We start from the raw sequence: 19,903 nt of genomic DNA, 5'->3' as shown, positions 1-19,903 counted from the left end.
AAACAGAAACCCCAGCAGTTACAATCCAAACAGCAGTTAGCAATTCACATGATTTCTGATAAAGACAACAGTAAAATCTCACCTACCTGCCACCCACAAGAATCCCCTAAGGATCCTCTCTGCCCTAAGCAGAACCTTCCCATAAAATTAAAGATTTATATGACCACAGCAACATAAGCCACCTTCCTCACCCTCTCCATCCATCACTTTTCACCTCTCCAATGGGTTTCTTCTAAGCAGCTACCTGACTTCTAAGTGGAGGCATAGAAGGATTTTGAAGCTTCATCACTTTAAGAGACATAAGTCATTCAAAGCTGCCAGCCTCCTGGACAAAACCTTTTAGTTCTAACAGGAATCAGCTGTCAATTTACTTACAAGGATGCAGATTTTTAAGTCAGAAGGAGTTTCAGCAGGAAAAAAAAGAGAAGTTGCTTCACAGAATTCCACTACAGAAAACTAATTTTCCATTAGAAGAACACAAAGGATTCTTTAAACTTCATACTAATGTAAAAAAAAAAACCCACCCCAAAATAGCTACTGTTTTACAATGTTTTCACTCATTTCAGTACTATTTTCTATTGAGTTCTGTGCCCTGCTTGCCTTCAGGCAAGAGCTGTGTGCACAGGAGACTCTACCTGAAAAAGCCAACCCAGAACTGCAAGGATCAGCAGCTTGTTCAGGAAACTCATCTCCTTATCTTCAGAAAGGACCATTAACCTGCCATGAAGCAAAGGCAGCAAGACAGAGTGTGTTAGATTTCAGTAGGTCAATTTTCAATAAGGAAAAATATCCCAAACACTCACTTTCTAATCAGTTTGCCTCCATGTACACATTTCCTTACTTGTCTGCCTAAAGAGCAGAGAGCAAGCTCTACTGCTTTGTACATATGCACCTGAATGAAACACTGGTTTAAGTTTACACTGGAAAAGTCACTGTTCAGTACATCTCTAAAACATGCTTCCATTATGGGAAAATACAGCATTAGTTAGGGATGGCCTAAGGTTCAAATTCAAGGTTTAAGAGTCACAGCTGCAGATGTGGAATGAGGGAATAGTGATTTTAGAAGTGTTGTTCACTTAAAAAAACCCACATTTTTAAACCAAATATTCACCTCAGAGTTTAGGCTATGCTCCCTCTGCAGCTTTATGTGAGACAAGAAGTGTTGGAGAAAACGGTGAGGAAAGCCCGCAGCAATCAATATGATTGATAAGCAAGCTTCAACTTTATTGTTCAAACACACAGCTTATAAAGCATCTCAGCTAAATATGCACAAGTGTCATCATTCTAATGGCTATTAGTCCAGGGTTACATTATAATATCCAGCCTACATACAGTTAGGTCTACGTGCAATTTCACAAGCTCCTCTCTAATTAGTTCTCTGTTTTACTTACACTTTGTTTCAATGCTGTTATCTTGAAGCAGAGCTGCAAGCATAGCTACTAGGCCACGATGAGCTGGCTACATCAACATTTTGGCTAACTGTGAGCAGTAAACAACAAGATGGAGTGCGGCCTACACTTTTTGTTCAAGCAGCTGTTCCATAGAGCCATGTCCCTTAGATTCAAGCCATTCCTCAACAAAGAAGTACTTGTGATTTGCACAAAAAAAACCCACAAACTCGTATAAGAAGGTCAGACTAGGTCCAGCACTGTCAGACACCAGGCACCTCAGCTAAGCAAGCAATCTTCAAAAAATATCCTTTCCTATGCTCTTACCTGTATACCTGCAGCAACAGACAAAATACTTTCCTGTAGTAATCAAGGAAAGGTGCAACGTGATCCACAAGGGAAAGGTACTCCACAAGCCAAGGAATAGTGAGGATAGAACGCTGATCCCGAATAGATTGTCTCAGAAGCCTCAATACATCCAGTACAGGCAGGGTCTTAATGGACAACAGAAGACAAAGCAGCAGCTTGATGTCACCTTTTGATACTTCAAGAAAAGCTTTACCTCTGTCTTGCCATTTCTTTCTAGGATTTCATCTTCTGTACAAATAAGAGGTGACTCACTGGCTAATGAAAACATTTCTTTGCACAAGAGCAAAGGTAAAAACCACACTATGGCAGTGACCAGACGTCCCACTGGGGATTTCACAAGTAAGACTGCAAAGCCTGACTATGTGCAGGTGGTGTCAAGGTGTGACCCCTGCCTCCTCACATTCAACACTGAAGGAGATGGCTGCAGAACTAACAAAAACACTCCTAGCTTTGTACCTGTGGATTTTACACTACAAATACAAGTCTTAGCTAGGTCAGCATTCTGGAATGACAGCCCCAGATATGCAGAAATAGTGGAAGGCTAAAAAGACCTCAGCAGCAGTGCAACTGCTGCCTTTTTCTAGCACTTCCTTCCTTAGTTGCCAAACCCAGAATATGCATTAGAGGCACAGAACTGTGCATCATCATCCCAGGAACCACTGGCTCACTTTGAAAGGGTGTAACTATGCACAACCCCCTCCTTGGATCAGAAAACCTGCCTGGCAAGCAAAAGGCCACGTTAAATGTCTTAGAAGAAGAGTTTGGTCTCTTACTTGGTTCCTTAGTGCTACTGCAGAGTCTTGCAAGTCTCTGGTTGGTTGCTCCACAGTGCGATATGGCAAGAAAACAAGAAACCCCAGGAACTTGGCAAGGAGTCGTAGGCTTAACAGGACCACAGTGAAACGCTTCTTTTCATCCTGAAACAAAAAAATCCAAGCTGAGGTAATGCTGCCCTAAACTGGCAAAGCTCCTGCATGCACTGACTTCTACTCCCTTTATGTTAAAGGGACACATAGCTTCATTGCTGCTTCTCACCAAGGGAAGTTTCCAAAACCATGCAATTTTTAATCGAGTTTCCAAAATACAGGTTCAGCAAGCATTTAAAACTGCTTCAGCCTCTACTGCTTCACTTACAGCAAGAAAATGCAAATTCAAGAGCTTTCTAAAATAAGCAGCTGCTCAAATTAAACCTTCATATTAGCAACTTTGGAGTCACTCAGAGAGCAGATAGCTGATCTCACATCACAGAATCACCAAGGTTGGAAGAGACCTCAAAGATCATCAAGTCCAACCTGTCACCACAGACCTCATGACTAGACCATGGCACCAAGTGCCACGTCCAATCCCCTCTTGAACACCTCCAGGGATGGTGACTCCACCACCTCCCCAGGCAGCCCATTCCAATGGCTAACAACTGTCACAGTGAAGAATTTTCTCCTCACCTCAAACTTAAACTTCCCCTGGCACAGCTTGAGACTGTGTCCTCTTGTTCTGGTGCTGCTTGCCTGGGAGAAGAGACCAACCCCTTCCTGGCTACAACCTCCCTTCAGGTAGCTGTAGAGAGCAATGAGGTCTCCCCTGAGCCTCCTCTTCTCCAGGCTAAACAATCCCAGCTCCCTCAGCCTCTCCTCATAGGGCTTGTGCTCAAGGCCTCTCCTCAGCCTTGTTGCCCTTCTCTGGACACATTCAAGAGTCTCAATGTCCTTCTTAAACTGAGGGGCCCAGAACTGGACACAGTACTCAAGGTGTGGCCTAACCAGTGCTGAGTACAGGGGCACAATGACTTCCCTGCTCCTGCTGGCTACACTATTCTTGATGCATGCCAGGATGCCACTGACCTTCTTGGCCACTTGAGCTCACTGCTGGCTCATGTTCAGGCAGTTGTCAATCAGCACCCCCAGGTCCCTTTCTGTTTAGCAGCTCTCCAGCCACTGACCCCAGCCTGTAGCTCTGCATGGGGTTGCTGTGGCCAAAGTGCAGCACCCGGCACTTGGATTTGTTAAATGTTGGACTCTGCCCATCTGTCCAGCCTGTCAAGTTCCCTCTGCAGAGCCCTTCTACCCTCTAACAGACCAACACCTGCCCCCAACTTGGTCTCATCTGCAAATTTGCTGATGACTGTCTCAATCCCCTAATGCAGATCATCAATGAAGATATTAAAGAGGATGGGGCCCAGAACTGATCCCTGGGAAAGGGATCAGGTGCTTCCTTTATCCCATCACTGCTCTGCAAGTCTTCATGAACCTCTGGCTGCTAGTTTGCTAACACACTGTAAGCTGTGACACCTCTGATAGGCAGAGGGAAGTGAAGAAATGTCTGAACCGGTATGAATAGGCATGACTACAAACCCATTCAAACTGAAATCTTACTACATGGAAAAGTACCAGGGGACTATTGCAACTGAGTGCAACAACTCAACCTGGTTACCTCATGGGTCTAATACAGGGTACTAACAACCTACAAAGAGGCTCTCATATTTCAAACTAGTCTGCATCATCTCTTTATGGCACAGTTCCACGAAGTGCCCTGAAGCACACAAGTAAATGTCAAGGGGTTCTGATGTCCATAACCAAGTTGCAGAGTAATGACAAAACCAAATGAAGAAGCTCTTGTCCTGCAAATACAGCAGTGTAAACTCCAGGAAACTCACTATCAAGCCAGTCATTCTCAGGATACTGGGAGAGTTAGGGGAAATTCCTGACAGATGTGCTTGCACAAAAAACCCCAAACCTTACCTGTTCATCCATATCAGCATCTCCATCACTGTGCTCATGCTCCACCAGAGAAAGACCATTCAATTCAAGTATCTTCAGGCACAGACTATCCATCAGGTGCTGATTGAACTGGTAACTTCAGCAAAACATGATGATGAGTCAGACTGGGCTGAAAACAGCAGTAAATATTCCACTAACACACTGCGAAATTTCAAGCTTGTTTCATGAGTTGTATCAAGCATCAGCAGACATCCAGTGTAACAGACTGACAGACAAGAAAGCGAGGGACAAGACTGGCACTGGCTGACCCCTTCTTTTTCAAACAGACACTAGCAAGTCCCAGCACAAAGATAATGATACAGATCTGTTGAAGCAGGAAGCTGTAAAATAACTGAACTTAAGATTCATATCTTGCGTAGATCACCACTCTTCCATGCTGTGGACTTGGAAAAAACAAAACCATGAACCTGGTTCATCCTGCAACTCCTTAGCTTCATGGACCACCACACAAGAAACTCATGGCCAGTCCAGTGCCCTTGCTAGGCAACACTGCACAGCTTGGCACTGGGAAATGCTGATGGCCTGTGAGAAGATATTATGGTTTTATAGAAGGAAAATTATTACCATGTAGCCTAACCTAACGTAACACACACACACACATTCCATGCTCCACAGAGAACCTGCTTGATTTAGATGTTCACCATGTGAGCTGGGCAAGAACAGTAAGCGTGGTATCGTGAGGCTTAAAAACATTTCTTATACACTCTGCCTAGGTCACACCATTCCCCAAGCTCTCTCTGCAGCTCCTTGCTGTAAGAGCGACATGCTGGTCTTCCCCACTCGCCCACACATTTCACGAGGGAAACAGCAGCCACAGGCAGCTAACCTTCCCGCACTGAGGATGAAGTCCCTGAAGAACTGCTGGCACCCTGGGAACGAAGGGGGTGGACAAGGTCCTCTGATGCTCTGAGGAACAACAAATCTTTCCTGCAGCCTCTTCAGACGGTTCAGATTATCAGAACCCAGCATATTAAGGACATCCTGGTCTGGGGTGTCTCCCCAGCTCGCACCACCACCAGTAGGACCTTTACACATCTTCAGGAGACACAAAAAGTAGTGAAGAAAAGAAAACTTTTAATAAAACATCATTTCACTCAATTTCCCAGCCCACATATTCTTCTTTCCTCAAGAACTGTTCTCCAAGTAAACCAACCATGACCTTTTCAGGTGGCCCACATACAGAACACTTGCTCATGCCAAAACATGCTACCCACCATGGCCACAAACAGCCTAGAGATCTTGAGATGGAATTCTGATCCTATACATCTAATTCAGCACACCTAGCAGGCTACATATAGATGTGTGGAGAAAACACCTATCAGTTACATGGTCTTCATGAACCACTCAGCAGCATCTTTAACCCAGCCTCCACAGACCACAACACTGCACTGTACATTCCCAAATGCTCCCCTCCCTCAGACACACAGATACTACTCAAGACTCAAAGAACCACAGAACTGCAAAATTGTTCAGGTTGGAAGGGTCTCTTGGAGCATATAATCCAAGCCTCTTGATCAATCAGCATTATCTATAGCAAGGCTGTCCAGGACCACATCCAAATGAATTTTGAATATCACCACAGACTGGGACTTCACAACCTCTCGGGGCAAGCTGCTTCACTGTTTGATCACCCTCACAATAAAGTGTTATTATTGTTGTCTTCAGGTGGAATTCCCTTTCTCTCAATTTGTGTCTGTTGCCTCACATCCTGTCAGTGAACACTACTGAAGAGAATTTGCCTCCCTCTTCATTACCAGTCATCAGGTATTTGTACACAGCACTGAGATAGCCTAGAGCCTTCTCTTCTCCAAGCTAAACAGTCTCAGCTCCCTCAGCTTTTCCTCATATGAAAAGTGCACCAGCCCACTTTTTTATGTGGATCCTATGCTGAACTCATTCTAGTAAGTCCATTAGCCTCCTGTACTGGTGAGCCCAAAACTAGGCACAATGTTCCAGATGCAACCTAAGCAATGCCAAGTAAAGAAAAAAGATGACTGCATATTCCCACATCTAAATCAGGACAGCTTTAATGAGAGGTCACACTAAAAAGCAACAATTAACTTTGTATATCAAGCAAACTATTACTAGGTCCATTTATTCCAAACTGAGCAACCTCCTTTCCCAAAAAATCATCTTGTTACACTTCCCAACTTGTGAATTGTCAAGCCTTGACACAAATCCTCAGTCTAGGTTCTTTTCTGCATCAGTGTCATAACATACTCAAAATTCCACACTCACTTTCTAGTCAGACACATTGGACGAAGTGGAGACTCCTAATTATCAGTTTAAATGTGTGGTTATCAATGTGAAACTCTGCAGCCTTCATTAAGAAGGCACAGATGCAAAGGAGAAATACAGCATCTAGGACTAATTAAACCCTGTTCATGCAACAAAAGCCACCTCACCTCTTTTCCACAATCTCCCTGAAAACACACACACACACACACACACACCCCAGACAGGACACTAACACCAATTCAAACTGGCTGCTAGAGGAATTTTCAACATTCCAGCAGCTCAGAGCCTCCTGGCTGTTTGTGGGGGCTAATACTCAAGGCAGGGCTTTGCTAAGCAAAAAGAGCCCACCAAAATAAGCCAGACATTTATAGAGTGTACAGTGAGTATCTACACTCCAACCTTTTTTCCCCTCTTCATTTCCTCAATTACAGCAAAGTCATATGATTCTTGAAACTGGCTGAAAAGCCTTACAAACTTGCACAGCAATACTGTATCAAGAAGAGGCTGTTGCAGTGTTATACAAAATAACCAGAGACTTTCTGCAGGTAGTACATTCCTATTCCTAACGAAGGTAACTGGGAACCTCTGCATTTGATACATGTCAAAATACATCCTTCAATTGTCTAAAAATCTTAGCAGTTCTGAAAGTCAAAGCAAATATGAAGAATGAATTCTCACAGCTCATGATGTGCTCAGTGTGTCTTTATCTCTGACTTACACAGAGTTGATCAGTAAGTTACTGACTTATATTGCTGGAAAACTAAGGAGGCTCTGGCCAGCCTGATCTAGTGTGGGGTGTCCCTGCCCATGGCAGGGGGGTTGGAACTAGATGATCCTTGTGGTCCCTTCCAACCCTGACTGATACTATGAAATCCCCATTCTGATAACTTGGCTCTCTCAAGAAAGTTTCAAAAGGCAAATCCCACAGAAACTTGCAAGACACAGTTTGTTTCCTCAGGCTAAGGAAGGATCAAATCAGCTTTGCACCATATCTTAATTAAAAATACCAAGCAATTTACCTGAATAAGCTGTTTCTGAAAGAGCCTGGCAAAATGGCTGTAGTTGCACGTTGCAGATAAGTGAGCCATCATGGCCCTGTGAAGGGAAACATTACAAAATGCTGACTGCATCTCTGCCACAAAAAAGGTGTTCTAACTTCAAACTACATCAAAAGTGTAAAATAACTGCTTTTTAGAAAGGGATCTCTAAAGGTCCCTGTAAAAGAGCAACAACTTCATAACCAGGTTCCCCAAGTATTGAGCCCCATCTGCAGAATAGGGAAACAAAAACATAACTCTGAGCACCTGCAGAGCAAACAGTTCTAAAGATAAAACAACTTTCTTCCTGCAATAATGATGCTGCTTTGAAAGAAAATTAACTTATTAATCTCCCACTCCCCTGTGAGAGCAGAGACATGAGAGTTCACACACATGCAAGTAAGAAAGGAGCAACAGATGTACTTTAGAAGCCCAAGAGAAGGAAAATTTCTCCATTTAAACTCAGCCTTGTTCTGCTGCTGTGATGAAAAGTCACATGTAAGTTGAGTAGGCTGGTAGTTAAGACATAACAGAAACTCACATGGCTGCTTTCAAAACCGTAACAGTTTCTTTAGATATACTCTATTTTGATAAAGCAATAGATGACTAAAGCAGTTTCTTTCCATAGAAGAGAGTCACAGGTGTCTTGTTTTCAGTGCCAGTACACTAGAACCCCATGAAATAAACAGAAAAGCTAAGAGCTTCTGAACATGTGACACACCTCTCCATGCTTAAGAGGAGTGTGGCAGTGGAAGCACGACATGCACAAGCAAGTGTATACAACGGCAATATTCAGACCATGACATACTGGTTCTGAGTGGCTCTTTTTGTGATTATGAACAGGGAAAGAGCTACACCACAAATTATCATATTAAGCCCTTGACACTTGCAGCTTGTTTCTTTAAGAAAAGAACTGATACTTCTAAATATAGAAACAAGTTGACATGGACAACAGTATCATCCAAGAAGCACAGCTCTTCAACAGATCAGTGAAGAAGACAATTAGAGAGAACATGGAACTTACAATATTGAGTCTCCTATGCTGCACCAGTAATTTATCTGCATTAAAGTGGTGACTGAAGTTGTGTAAGAATCCTACCTGATCTTGCTGCCCAGAACTCTTTCAAAGTCCCAGCCAGTTTTCTCATGGTTATCTTCCCATTCCCGCAGCAGTTCATAAAATATATCCCTGTGAATCAAGATATTCAAGGGCATTCATTCCCACTCCTCACAATTTGAAGTGACATCAACTAAATATTCAGTCGCTCCTAAGTTCCCCAGCAAGCATCTACCTCACATGAGACAACTCAAGCCTCTAAGCATTCAGATACCTTTGCAAAACTCATTACTGTTAGTGGCACTTCAGTGAGTTTCCATTTCCCGTGTCTTTGACAGCAAGTGCTTAAGCTTGTTATGCCCAAGCTCTGACGGAATGACCACAATACACATTACCAGACACATGAAGACTGAGAGGCAGGAAAGAATAAGCCACAAGAAATAATACCTATGAGGAGAGAAAAAAGGACCAAGACAACTTGCCATTCTCCCCTCACCCTGTTGCTGCAAGCATGGAGGGAGGTGGCAGGTAGAGTAAGAGCACACCAGATTCACATGCAGAAGCAAGCCAGTAGGGTGACACACCGTACTGGCATTTACCAGAAATCTCAAGAACTCCTGAAAAGTAAGGCTGTTCTTCTCTAAAGACATTAAGCATTTAGCTCCTGCAGTTAATCTGGACAAAGAATTTTTTTTTTCTCCTTTCTCTTTTTTATTTTATTTCTAAGAGTGAAAATCTTGTTGTTTTTTTTTTTTTACAGCACGTAGTATACATGAGACATTCTTAATATCCTTTGCTCACAGTCAGGGAGAGGTTATAGCCTGAGAGCCATAAAGTAACAGTAGAAGAAACTTACCTTTGTTTCTTAAATATGTGAAATGCTCTGTCACTGGGAAAGTTAGAGCGATTGTCAGTTTCTGGCTGGAAAGAAACAGACTGTACAGAGCATGGCAGGAGGAGAGACACCTGTTAAAAACGTAAAGGCAGCTATTAGAGTAATATAAGCCTCTAATTTATCTAGCAATCTGAGACCTAAAAACAACAGTGAAAAGACATGATGAGGACACCACGGAAACACTTCAGTTGTTCAGCCACTAGCCATTTCCTAACTGCTAAGTGATAGTAAACACCAGGAGTTTTGCAACTTACATTATGCTACAGTGACAGAATAACTCAGCATGATGAATAGAAGCCTCTTGTCTCTCTAAGAAATCTCTGCAGAATAGATTGCAACCAGAACTGATACACTGGAGAGAGATCTACAAACAGCCACTCCACTATAAGGCCCCAGAAAATGCAGGACAGTGGCAAACAACTCCTGCGTGGCTCTTTTTCCTATTCAAAAAGCCTATGCATTCTAGTGACAAGAGACCTTTATTTACAGCTTTAAAGCTCAGTTTTACAGCTAAAAAGTTCAGCTATCAATCTCAGCCAGTACATGGTACTTTCTTTGCCAAGAATAATTTCCATTTTTAAAAGATGGATGAAACAAGACACAAAATACATTAAGGCAGGCATTCCTACCCTCCAGCTTCAACTCCCTAACCCAGATGATTAGATCAGGAAACTGGTTTTCACAAGCTGCATTGTCTCCTCTCAATCTTCATTTGCCTAAAAGGTGTCTGAGGCTGTCAAAGAAAACCACTTCCTCCAAACTACATTCTGATATTGCATCTCACCAATCATTCTTCTGTAATGGATGTTTGTTAGGCAAGAATCTCAAAGCAAAACATGACCCTGTCAAAGTCACTGGTTGAGGTCAGGGCCTGGAGCAAGGCCAACCAGTGGTGATTTGCAGCTAACAATCACCAGCCCTAGCAATTCATTCATCCACTGACAAGAAAAAAAAGCAGCTTTCAGACTCCTGTCCAAGATGACATGACAAGCTACTCAAAGTATAAGGAATGAGATTTAATATCAAAGCCATCACAGAGAGAAGAGCAACACCGCAAAGGTTTGAAGCAATGTCAGTTGAAGTCTGCCAGTTCTTACCTTAGCTGTACTGCTTTCATAAGCCTGCCTGAGCCTCTCATGCAAGGCAGGAGAAAAAGATGCAATCCTTTCATTTTCGGCCAAAAGCTTCAGCAGTCCCTTCTCTAAATGGGAAATAATTCTGGCAACACAGACAGAAGCCAGACAGACATAAACAACACATGATCAGACCTTAAGAAATGCTTATGCTCATTTTTTATGAGGCCAGCAAGTAAAAATTCTAAGCCCCAGGCACCCAGCATGAAATTCTGCATCTGTAGGCTGGTTTTTTTATTGCTCCCATCTGATGACCTTCCCATTACAGATCAGTGCAAGGAGAACTTGAGGACATTCAAATCCAGATCATGTTTTGAGAGAAAATTAACAAATCCATGCCTGTAAGCTGTAAAGCTCTAGAACCCAAGAACACTTGCTTAATCTCACACCCATCTGCAGACACAAGCAGAGAAATGAAAAACATACACCTCAACTCACTCATACTGATAATCCAAGACTTGGACAGCAAAATAAACACAGTTGTGCACGCTTCGGAAATGCTGTCTCCCTGATGCATCTAAGGGGGAAGAAAAGAAACGTGATACAACAGCACCTAGCACCATTTACCAGCTGAAATATCAACAGCTCTCAGTGTAAGTAGAAACTGCCATATCCAAAAATAGTCTCCTAGACCAGTATCCAGTTTCCAAAAGTTCTTATTCCCTGCCACCTGAACAGACAAAACCTCTCACCCCTATCCTTCCTATTCTAAGGACAACTGCATTGTTTAATGCTTTATGGAAAGAAATGATTCTCAGTGCTCTGGCCAACAATGAGGAGATCCAGGATAAAACACAGACCAACTGCAAATAGCCATTAGGTGCTGTTCCTGTAGCTGCAGACTTCCAATTCCTACCCCCAGCCCTAAGAATCAGGCAAAACAAATTGGGGCATCTAGAGTGGGGGTGTGTCTCATCTTAAAGCCATTCTTTTGTTTTTATTGTCAATCCATGGCAATATCAAAGTACTAACTGCATTGAGTTGAAGTGTGAATCTGCCAAAACCCAAATGCAACAATGATGCAGGTATAAGAAGGATCCTGTGCTCCCATAATCCAACCTTACATTTTAAAAACACATAGCAGGCCAATGGCACCTTTGTGCTGCAAGGACAAAAGGAGGAGAGACTACCATACTCTTCTCCCTGAAAGTGAGCTTTAGCAAATCTGACAGAAATAGCAGAAAACCAGATTCAAACAATACCAAGGAACCCCCACTTTATCATCATGTTGAGGAAGCACTTCCTATACATGAACAATTTCTGTCAGTATCTCAGACGAGTTCCACAGTGCTAATAAGGTGGTTTTATGGAACTGAAGACTAACAGTTACTGCTCACCTTTACTTCTTTCATTGTCCTCAAGGTCACTATCTCCATCTTCTGCAGTAGAAGTGCCTTTGGATGTCAACAGCTGCAGAATGAAAAAGAGCTCCAGGAAAATATTTGGTACCAGGTTTTCTGGAAGAAAGGAAATGAGATACTGAATATCCCTTCAGTATCGACCTGCTTTAATCAATGAAGGTAAAAACATAAATACCTGTTCTGTGACAGAGTCAGCATAGAACTCCCTCCCCACTCACAGCCACAGTGTACATCAGTATGGGAATTACAGGAAAAACATGTTAGGGTTACTGGTTTCAGACAGGGTCATACAATTGCATCTCAGAGTACTGCATCAGGTTCATCTTCCCTAAATTTTTACCTGATTGCAATTTATTCTAATAACTGTGTTGGCTTAGTTTATCTTTCCAGATGTTGTTTGTAACTGTCCCACAACTTTCATTTCTCATCTACCTCCCTGTCAACACATTCACAAATTCTTAGCTCAAAGAATGATTAGTCTCACATCTTCTGGGTCTTCACCTGCTATACATGATGAATAAAGCTGTGCCAGACACTCCAACTGTTTCTTGCAGGAAACCTTAGTAGGATTTGCACAGGTCACCAGATGGCTTTCAGCAGAAAGGCTAGCACTGCGAGAGTAGCTAGGCTTAGTAGGAGTACCAGGATCAAGAGATATCCCCGCAGGAGAAGGCATCTGGTGCAGCAATTTGCATCTGAAATTCAAGAGCAGCAATATATCATGTGACAGAAGATGATACGCAGCAGTCATGCAACCAGAAAGTCTCTCTGGAGCCTAGCATGAAGGAATTCCTGCAGTGACTACCCTTGTCATTCACACTGTCTAAAGGTGCTTTGAGCATTATAGTTATGTAGCTCATCTTCCCCTTAATGAGAAAGGACCTTGGTGCTAACAATCAAAAGAATCACATTCAAATTCCAACTCAGCTAAAATGCTGCAGCAGTTTGACCAAATTATGTATGTTACTGCTGCTCACCTAAACTGATACTGGCCAAGGATGTGGAACCTCTTAGAGACCAGGTGGTAAAAAGTCCTTTTGCACGTACAATTTCTGACAGCTAGAGGCTCCATGAAATCTGTGAAAACACAGTTCACACACATACCTTCAGCTAAATTTGTAGGTTAACAAAGCCTCACTAAGTGGAAAGGCAATGAAACAACTGATGAAATCCTACACTGGCAAGTTAAACAACAGAAGGCATGAGCTACTTTAGTTGCTGGATTTTAAAACAACAATCACTCAGCTAGATACACAGATATTGTAATAAATAAATAAACAAACCTACAGAGGTCATCCAGAACACAGCAGCAGTGTGGCATACTTAAGACCCATGAGAAGCAAGAAAAAAAGCCAGTAACAACCATATCAAATCATGGTAAGTTAAAGATCTCAATGACACATCATATGACCTCTTACCACATTGTCTTAAAAGCACAATCTTTCAAAAGTCACTTTGCAGGCTGTGAAGAAGACAAATGCTTTTAATTGCAGCAAAAATAATAAATTCTATTGGCCTATTTCTAGTGGAACTGCTGCAATAAAGAACAAATTAGTCCCAAAATGAGAGTAGAAAGGCTATTTAGTAACATCTCCCTTGTAATGAATATAAATCCCCACTGACAGAAGAGAATTATTTATTAAACGCTTTGTAGACCCACCAAGGTAAGACACCTTGACTTGCATCTTGCCCTTGCTCAAAGTGACCACTCAGTTGGCTGGGGGCTATTAGTTTCATACCTCACTTCACCACTGCTGAGGACAACAGCAGCTCCCAGCTCTGAGCACCAAGCGCTTCCCATTTCAAGCATGATGGGTCAGGTCACCTCACCGGCAAGATCCAGCCCATATGCTGCTATTTCACTGACTTCAGTTCACACAGATTAATGGGACATTTCAGGTAGAATTCAGACTGGCATAGGTGCTTCACAGAAGCACAGAGGAGCAGGATTGAATCCAGAGCAGTTGTTACAGGTCTGGTAGAAATGGCAACTCATGAGACACTACTGAGTCTGTTTCAGCCAGTTCTGGTCCCACTGAAGTGAACTGCAAGGCTTAGCGGTAAAAGATATCCACCCACATATCCTGAGGAGTCTCCCCATTAACAAAATGAACAGCAACAGTTCTGTCAGCAGTTACAAGCAACAGTTTCTCTGCTACTGTGATTTGCTTTTTTTCCTGAAGTATCAATCCTAAGAGACTAACAGTGATAATTTTACCCTGTGACTAAATAACTGAAACAAAACTATAATCCAGAATTCACCTTGTCTCGCAGCACACAATTTTCAATAGTTTTAAAACAGAACCTCACACTAACCATGTGCTGCCTTCTCTTACTGCAAGCTTGTGTTATTCTGAAGAGTTTGCAAAATCATTGTTTTTTTCAAGCCAGACTACACCTTCCATCACAATCTGCAATCTGCAAACAGCCTAATTACACCAGCCCAAACTCACTTGCCTTCCCAGTGCAGTCTAAGGAAAGATGTACAGGAGATGGCCATGTGTGCAAACCCATGAAGAAATATCTTTTGAAAGCAGCAAGAACTGACTGAACGTCTGAAGAGAAAGTGAGGGTCACTGTTCCAGAGTCAGCACACCTCTAAAATGACAATTATGAGCTAGCTGCATTAATATTGTCATGGTAGGGCCAAATGGCCCCAGCACAAACCCAGACACTAATGTGTCTAGACATGGTCCTACGCTCCCTCCTCCTTCCTGCAGAAAGTCAGGGTAATGCAGGGAAAGGAACAAAAGGGACAGGACCGTGCATGTCTGGTAAACAACCCTGTGTCTATGGTAAGAGCATGTGTTCTGGCCGCAGCCTGGCAGAACCCCTTCTCATTGGGTAACTATGTGCTGGTTTCAGTGCCCTATTGGCCCAATTGAATCTTGGGCAAGATCTATATATAGACTGATTTCTAATTGCCTGTCCCTTGCTCAAGCTTTGCTCAACCCCTGCTCAAGCCTTGAATACTTGAACTTCCTCAGACCTTGTCTGGCTTGAAGTTGCCTCGAGTTGCATAGCCTTGAGTTGCCCGGTCCAGAGCCTGGGGTAAAGCCACAAGCCTACACCCCACATGCCACAAGAAAAGCCACGACCTTAGGAGTCAGAGCCAAGCCTGCTTCCTCTTGCAACCAGGATTTTGCTGTGACTCAGTTTCCCCAGGACAAAGCAAGCACCTGCCACGAGAAGCGTCGTTAACAGCCCGCCGTCTGCTGAAGCCAGACCAGCCATTGACAACCACGTGGCAACCTGCCATGCCTGGCACATGAGCGCCCCAAAGTCTCTAATACACAGCAGCAGCACTCCCTACCTGGGTACAACCAGCTGTGAATAATTAATTCACTGCCTCTTTGGCATACCAGTTCTTGTTGAGTCTCCCCCACACTGTGGTCGAGCACCATTTCGCTCCCAGGATATTATCTTTCTGTTAGTTCCTCCCAGTTGGCACAAAATTGTTTGAATTGCTGCAGTTGCCCAATTCCCATTGTAAATACATTCTAACTGTACAGCAAACCTTTCGATATGTTTTGGCAATTTTCCTATTCATAAAACTTATTAATATTTTGATTAATGCTGCCATATCGTTTATAAATAAAGGAAATACTATTTCCTTCAACAAATACCCAGGTCTGATACTACTCACACTTGGATTTAGGCAAATTATAGCTTAATATCACTAATATCTTGCTTGAATATTCTCCTGGTCATTTCATACTATAAAGTCATAGAATGGTTTGAGTTGGAAGGAACCTTAAGGATCATCTAGCTCCTGATACTTGTACCACCTTAATACAAGAGAATTAAGAATCAACACAAGTTTATTACATAGAATAAACCAGGTTGGAAGAGACCTTCAAGATCATCACATCCAACCCATCAACCAATCCAATCTACCTAAACAGCTAACCCATGGCACCAAGCACCCCACCAAGTCTCCTCCTGAACACCTCCAATGACGGCAACTCTACCACCTCCCCGGGCAGCCCATTCCAACTAACCCATTAACAACCACCCTGCTCAGACTGTACCGTTCTTTCTTCAGCATTTCCCTCTCCTCTTGAAGGCTGTTGCTTATCACAGATGTAAGGTTTCCTTCCTGGGCAGAAGTAAAGGCCTCAAGACTTGACCCGGGTGAAAACTGAGCAGCTGGAGACTGGCTGACAGGTGTAGAAGTGAAGCACATCTTTGGTTTTGAGAGGGGGCGCTCAGCACTTACAGGGGTTGGGTTGATTCGCCTTGATGGTTTGCTTTTGCTGAAAAAGTGAGAAGGGATTCCACTTAAACCAAGCTAAACAACAACAAAACAATTGGGTCTCAAGACAGATACATATGCAACTCTCAAAGAACCACCTAATGCTAAAATAAATGGATCTGCAGTCAGGACACTGAACTTCTAAACTCTATGTGGAGTTACTGACTTTATTCCCAGTTAGGGAGTTAGCAACTGCTAAAAACAGCCTGCTGCCTCTTGTTGCAGAACTAATTATCAGCCATCAAGCCACAGAACAGATAACACAGTGCCACACAACTCTTCCAATCATTCATAATTTGAGAAGACAGGACATGCCTTATTTTAGTAAGAAACTAATTCACCAGCAGTTTCTAATATGAACATGAGAGGAATAAAAACCACTAGCAAAAAATGATCAAGCTGCCTTTGTCTACCAGTAAGAGTCCAGGCTCCCCAGTTACCACAGGTTTAAGGGAAACATCCTTTCTGCATAAACTATCTGGATTTGCCCTTCAGGAAGAGACTCTGTAATGCAGTAAGAGACATTCTGGAATTGAGATACAGGGACCTAAAGTATTTTAGTTATCAAGGAAATTCTGGCTGATACATATTAACTGCCATGGTGTTGTCAAAACTGCTATAGTGTTGGCTTCCAAACACTCTGTGGCCTTTCTCGCTCTTTTAGCTGGGCATAGAACAACTGAGGATGAGAGACTTACAATCTATGCTGGAAACACATCTTATCTCCCTTAGCCAAAACATCATCTAGAGCATTATCTAAAGCCAGCTTCTGGATCCACCCTACAGACTTAGCAATTTTCAGCTGGAATTTTACACATCCAACTACATAATGCAACTTTCAGAGTCCAGTGCCTGATTCATGGAGCAAACAGGCTGACATGAAAGCCCTATGTTTGGTAATGAGGATTTTTTTAAAGAGTAAAATCTCCAAGAGAAAGAGAAAAGGAGTGAGGCAACCACAACACAAACAGCTGCCCAGAAGCTAAGCCAAAGTCACCAGGGAGACCAGGGCTTGCTGCAAACCACAGGGAACATAGGCATCAGCATGCTATTTTGTCCATGACCACATGGCCCAAATGAAACTGCACACTAACATGTGATATCAGAAGACACACAATGTCAACCCAAAACCTTTTTTGCTATCATCAGCAAAGATAAAGAGCCTTCCAGGACTGCTCTTCATTAGCAATTACTATTGTGTCAAATGAGAGATGTGAAGAGCCAAGATAATGCTGACTTGTTAGAACATGCAAGGACAAATCTGTGCTCATCTCCCTATCAGCTGGTCTGTGTGCCAGTATGCTGCAGGCAGCAGCACCACTGTGAGAGGCTAAAGAGGCACCTTGGGTGAGTTCACAGAGTGTAAACCTGACTACCTGTTGAAGCAATATTCCTCTACAGGGAAAATATAACAAAGCAGTTCTGACCAAGGAGCCCAGAAGCCAGGCCCCAGGTATTGTTTATTATAGCATTTTCTGTATCTGGACACGCATAACAGGATGAGCTAGTCCAGGAACAGTAACCTGCAGCACAATCCAAATGAGACAGCAAGGCAGACTGGCTCTTACTTTGTGCAGCCAGAGGCAGCACCCATAGGTGGAAACTCTTCCAAGTTGTTAAGATTTAGCTGGCTGGGTGGGGATCTGGCAGAAACAAAAGGCACTTCACTTCGCTTCCTTCTCCCTCCGCTCCATGGTACACTGTCATTCTTTCTGTCTTCTTCCTCAGCAAGGGCACGCCCCAGATCCCGAGCTGCCTGCCGGCCAGAAGTACCAACTGAGCTGCTGCCTTTCCTTCGGCCTCGTCTTGCCGTCAGGGCTTCAGGCGTACCTGTAAGGAAGCTCCCCAAGCTGGCCTTCTGAGATGACCGCTTCTCACTGTGGTTAAGCACAGGGCTGTACCCAAAGCTTGGGCTGCTACTGGAGACCATGCTAGGGAGGTCCCCACAAGGGCTAGACAGGTTTGACCCAGAAAAAGAAGAGGAGCCACTGGATGCTGCAGCAGAAGAAAAGCTGGTGTCTGTTGTGCAGGTGGTCACTGAAGTCCTTTGGGAAAAGAGCTGCACTCTACTGCTGGTTGCGTGGCCTGGCCTCCTTTCTGATCCTGTCCTTTGGCTCCCTTGGGCCTTGGAATTAGGAGTTTTAGCAGGAGTAGAGGGTCCATTAGTCAGGATCTGGCTAGTCTGCTCCCTTAAAAAATTCAGCAGAAAAGGCACAAAGTCTTTCTGAAGCAAACTGAGAGGTACCAACTTGTCATGGATGTGGTTCTCCTACAAGAGAAGAGAATAAAGCATTAACATAAAGATGCTATTTGAGTCTTTCTTTCCATGTGCCCAGACTCACTGAAGTCATAGTTGTGGGACTGCAATACACAATAAAATCCAAGATGACTTGCCAAAGCAGGCCACCAAAATTCTAGCGACCTCAGCACTGGTCAGAGATCTGAAACTCAGCCTCCACACAAGACATTTTGGCAGAATTTTCCAGATGGGAGTTTTACTCTTTGGTCTCTGGCTGGGAGACAGGGGAACTGTTGCAGAGAAACACCAGCAATGCCTACTGAAGCTGCATCCAGAGAGAACTGGGAACAACTGGCACCCCTAAGCCCATCATTTCAAATACATCAATACCAAAGTAGACAATTCCAGCAGAAAAATCTAAAATCTGCAACTTAGCCATCCCGTGTCTGTCTGTGAATGCCACCTGCTTCCACAGAGGGGGGCTAGAACAACTCTTCAAGAACTTTGTGAGTCTTGAAGTACCAAACACAAGCCCAAGGCTGTTCTTCCATTTCAATTTAACAATTTTGCTCTCTTGAGACCTCACAGAGGTCTGAACAAAGACAGTGCACCTTAAGTTTATGTTAAAGAAAAATGAAAACCCACCACAAACTCAACACATTTAAAATCTAAGCAGGTGGTGGTGATCTTACAATTGCAAATCTGGACACAAAAAAAAGACCTCTTTACCTGCATACTTTCAAGTTTTGTACACTGAGTAAAAATCCTTTTGTTTCTAACACTGCACCGTGTTTCTGTCTCCTCCCAATGGGATTCAGCAATACTGGCAACAACAGCAGAAGTAGCTGTTACAGACAGCAACTTACTCCTTACTAATATCAAGATCATGGCACATGTTCCTGTTCATTTACATTCAAACCTCCACTAGATGAAAAACTAAGAGAGAGGACTCTATTTTGCATGAAAGGTGCATTGAAAGCACGGCTGTGACTGGACTCCCACAGCCCTCAACACCTATGGCTGAAACTCATAATTCAAAGAGTGAGACTGACATAGCCAAGCAGCCAACACTGTTCACAGAATGCTTCAACACTGTTAACACTGAGTGAAAAAACACACACCAGAGAACAAACCCTGTGAGCCATCAGAAGACCCAA

The 19,903-nt window shown here is 43.2% G+C and overlaps 1 protein-coding gene across 3 annotated transcripts in view; it reads right to left on the bottom strand.

The window, feature by feature from the left end:
* The window catches only part of CDAN1 (codanin 1), a 36,084-nt gene that overhangs the window by 14,463 nt on the left and 1,718 nt on the right, over window positions 1-19,903 (bottom strand). For all 3 annotated transcript variants that reach the window (XR_010990286.1, XR_010990285.1, XM_068162232.1), the window contains exons 2-15: window positions 18,076-18,776; window positions 16,284-16,508; window positions 12,754-12,947; window positions 12,229-12,348; window positions 11,330-11,408; window positions 10,856-10,976; window positions 9,720-9,829; window positions 8,906-8,995; window positions 7,789-7,864; window positions 5,358-5,566; window positions 4,493-4,607; window positions 2,531-2,674; window positions 1,716-1,882; window positions 636-717 (exon numbers count right to left, since the gene is read on the bottom strand). Coding sequence is in view for 1 of the 3 variants with exons in the window: in XM_068162232.1 (XP_068018333.1) it covers window positions 636-717; window positions 1,716-1,882; window positions 2,531-2,674; window positions 4,493-4,607; window positions 5,358-5,566; window positions 7,789-7,864; window positions 8,906-8,995; window positions 9,720-9,829; window positions 10,856-10,976; window positions 11,330-11,408; window positions 12,229-12,348; window positions 12,754-12,947; window positions 16,284-16,508; window positions 18,076-18,776 (2,433 nt within the window). In the remaining 2 variants the exon portion in view is untranslated. The remainder of the gene's footprint in view (window positions 1-635; window positions 718-1,715; window positions 1,883-2,530; window positions 2,675-4,492; window positions 4,608-5,357; window positions 5,567-7,788; window positions 7,865-8,905; window positions 8,996-9,719; window positions 9,830-10,855; window positions 10,977-11,329; window positions 11,409-12,228; window positions 12,349-12,753; window positions 12,948-16,283; window positions 16,509-18,075; window positions 18,777-19,903) is intronic.

Source organism: Melanerpes formicivorus, unplaced genomic scaffold (assembly GCF_026170545.1).
Source record: "Melanerpes formicivorus ecotype bairdi unplaced genomic scaffold, bMelFor1.0.p_v2 SCAF_62, whole genome shotgun sequence".
Taxonomy (NCBI): domain Eukaryota; kingdom Metazoa; phylum Chordata; class Aves; order Piciformes; family Picidae; genus Melanerpes; species Melanerpes formicivorus.
Note: the sequence above shows the minus strand (reverse complement) of the source record. Positions and strands in the feature narration are given on the sequence as shown.